Genomic DNA, 2,848 nt, shown 5'->3' on the forward strand with positions numbered 1-2,848 from the left:
CTCGATCTCTTATGTCTCCGGAGGCGCGCTCGAATTGCCAGTCTGCGACTTTCGCTCCAAATCCTCTCGTTATGAAACAAGGAGGGAGATCATACAGACCCGGACAAAACTGATGCCACTTCTCCTGCACAAACAGATTCAAACGAGACAAAGATTGAAAACGAAACGAGGAAGAAGAAAGATAAGAAAGAGACGAAAAGAAGAGGAGAAAAGAGAGAGGAAGATGAACACGAAGAGGCACGGGAAAGGGGGAAATGAAAGAGCTTGACTGTGAAGAAAGAATGAGCTGAAAAGACAGAAGAAACGGAAGAGGCGAGAGAGAGAGAGTGTGTGCGTGTATGAAAGGATAGAAAGAGAAATAAAAAGACAGAGAAGGAAAGAGATAGATAGATAGATTAAAGATAGATAGATAGAGATCTATACTGGAGTGAAGAGATTCCTGAGGTGTCTGTTAGAAACGCATGCACACCTACATAAAAATATAGATAGATAGATAGATGGATTGCCAGATAGATAGATTGAAGATAGGCAAATGGGTACATAAGTGGGAGATAGACAAATAGAACCGATGAATGAGAAATGAACGGAGGGCAGATGGAAAAGAAAAGGCGACTTCGAGAAAGAGAAAAAGAAGAAGAAGAAGAGAAAGAAATCAAAACAAGAGACGAAAGAAAGAAAGAAAGAAAGAGTGAGAAAGAAAGGACCGAACCGACACGTCGTCCAGTGTAGATACACATTCACATCTCCACATATATGGAGGAGACATAGGCATCCAACTTATATAAAGGCTATACACACCTAACCCCCCCTGCACACGATTTATATTTAATCTACCCATCTATATACCTATAAATCTATCGGAATCCACCTGTCTGTCTCTGAAGTCTCTATAGGTAACCTTTCTACCTGTCTGTTGATCAATAGAGAAATTGATAGATAGGGGATCTCCGCAGATGAGAAAGAGAGAGTGTATGTAGCTGAGTAGAAGATTGGACGTACAGGAGACCAGATATCGAACCAGACTTTGGAGGGGCTTGGGTCTTGAAGATTCATCCAGACATTTCTATTGTTGAAGAGAAGATCTAGAGATCGATAAGGAAGCTTAGGACCTCCTGTAGGGAAGGCACTTTGGTCTACTTCGCAACTAGACAGTCTGGAGAGAAGACAAAAGCATAAAAAGAAAAAGAAAAAGACACAAAGTGACAGCCCAGCCAGCAGCACAACCGACAGACCTCAGCATGTTCTATGTCCTCCTACAACAACTCCTCCTCCTACTTCCTTCTTTCTTTCCTTTCTTTCTTTCTTTCCTTTCTTTCTTTCTTTCCTTTCTTTCTTTCTTTCCTGTCTCTTCTTCAGCTCACCCCCCAGGCGCTCCTGACAGAAAGTGGACGCACAAACTACTACAGATCACTGCACACACCCCTAGACCATAAGCAACGTTACGACCATCTAGCTTTAATCTATCCATCTTTATATCTATCTATCTATCTACTTTTAATGCATCTTTCTACCACTAATCATCTATCTTTGATCGGCCTATCTAACCCTATTTCTCTATCTATCTTGAATCTCGCTGTCTATCTTAGGTCTAGCCGCCTACCTACCGTGAATCTGTCTGTATGTCTTTCTTCAAGCTCTCTGGATACACATTCCCACACAGGTAGGAATTTTCTGTAGGCACTTCATGAGATTCCTAGCCCTACAGCGGGGAAGCAAGAGAGGGAGTTGCCTCAAAGGATGAACAACGCATAGGCTGAAATAGAATTCGTGAGCTATGTGCTTATCATAGAGTCGCTTCTACAGAGTTCTCCTTCTCTTTTTCTTTCTTTGCTTCTTTATCTCTCTTATCATTCTCTTCTTCTTCTTCTTACGCTTCAGCTTCGGCGTCTCTTTCAGGAATCTTCACCCCAAGTATGGCCATTCGGGCTCTCTGAAACGCATGCACAATAGCCATACATAAGCACATACTGTTCATCCATACATGTATAGATATAGATTAGATATAGGATACACATCGATATATACGAGAGTGTAGGGGTTAGGTGTATGTGTGTCTCGTGTGGACACTCTTGTATATCATCTGCCAGAGCCTCGACAGGAGACGAGAGAGTGCGATGAGGATAGCGAGAGATCCATCCATACCTACCTATGAATATGTATGGAGGTGTATGTCTATGTATCTACGTAGATATCTATCCATCTGTGTATACGTCTGTGTATATGTTTCATCTATCCGTATGAGAGTATCTATGTGTATGTATCAGAATAGCAGAAGAGACGCAATAGAATCCCTTTAAAGGCAAAGCTTTTCCTTCTCTTTCTTTCTCCTCTTTTTTCTTCTTTCTTTCTTTCTTTCTTTTACTTCTGTCTCTTTCTTCATATATCGGTCACAATCCATCCTCTATGGCCATGCTTATCTCTAAAGAAACCTTTGAGAAAGAAGAAAGAAGAAAGAGTAGACGCCTCAGTCTACTCTTTAGATGAGTCTCTTCTTCTTTTTCTTCTTTCTCGTCAAGAAGAAAAGCACAGATACCCCCCCTGGAAGTTCAAAGCAAAGGAAGAGAAGGAGAGAGGGTCAGTCTATATCAGAAGACACACACTCTACCTACTCTTCCTCTTCTACCAAAGACCGAGAGAGAAAGAAAGAGATACACAGACATACAGATAAAGAAAGAGACAGAGAGACACACTGTAATATAGATATATATAGAGAGACAGAGAAATAGTGATACACAGATAGAGAGAGAGGTATTTGTATATATATAGAGAGAGAGAGAGAGATGTGTATCTACATATACATGCCGCATATATATATAGAGAGAGAGAGAGAGATGTGTATCTACATATA

General features: G+C 41.0%; 1 protein-coding gene across 1 annotated transcript; it reads right to left on the reverse strand.

The window, feature by feature from the left end:
• Positions 1-19: 19 nt before the first annotated feature.
• CSUI_005772 (c2 domain protein) lies at positions 20-2,695 on the reverse strand (the record flags this gene model as incomplete). Its single annotated transcript, XM_068065942.1, has 3 exons — positions 1,872-2,695; positions 1,000-1,153; positions 20-286 (listed from the first exon to the last, which is right to left on the reverse strand). Coding segments are annotated over exons 1-3 (525 nt in total), but the record flags the coding sequence as incomplete, so codon positions are not given.
• Between the last annotated feature and the right edge of the window lie 153 nt (positions 2,696-2,848).

Source organism: Cystoisospora suis, assembly GCF_002600585.1.
Source record: "Cystoisospora suis strain Wien I chromosome Unknown contig_2799, whole genome shotgun sequence".
NCBI lineage: Eukaryota > Apicomplexa > Conoidasida > Eucoccidiorida > Sarcocystidae > Cystoisospora > Cystoisospora suis.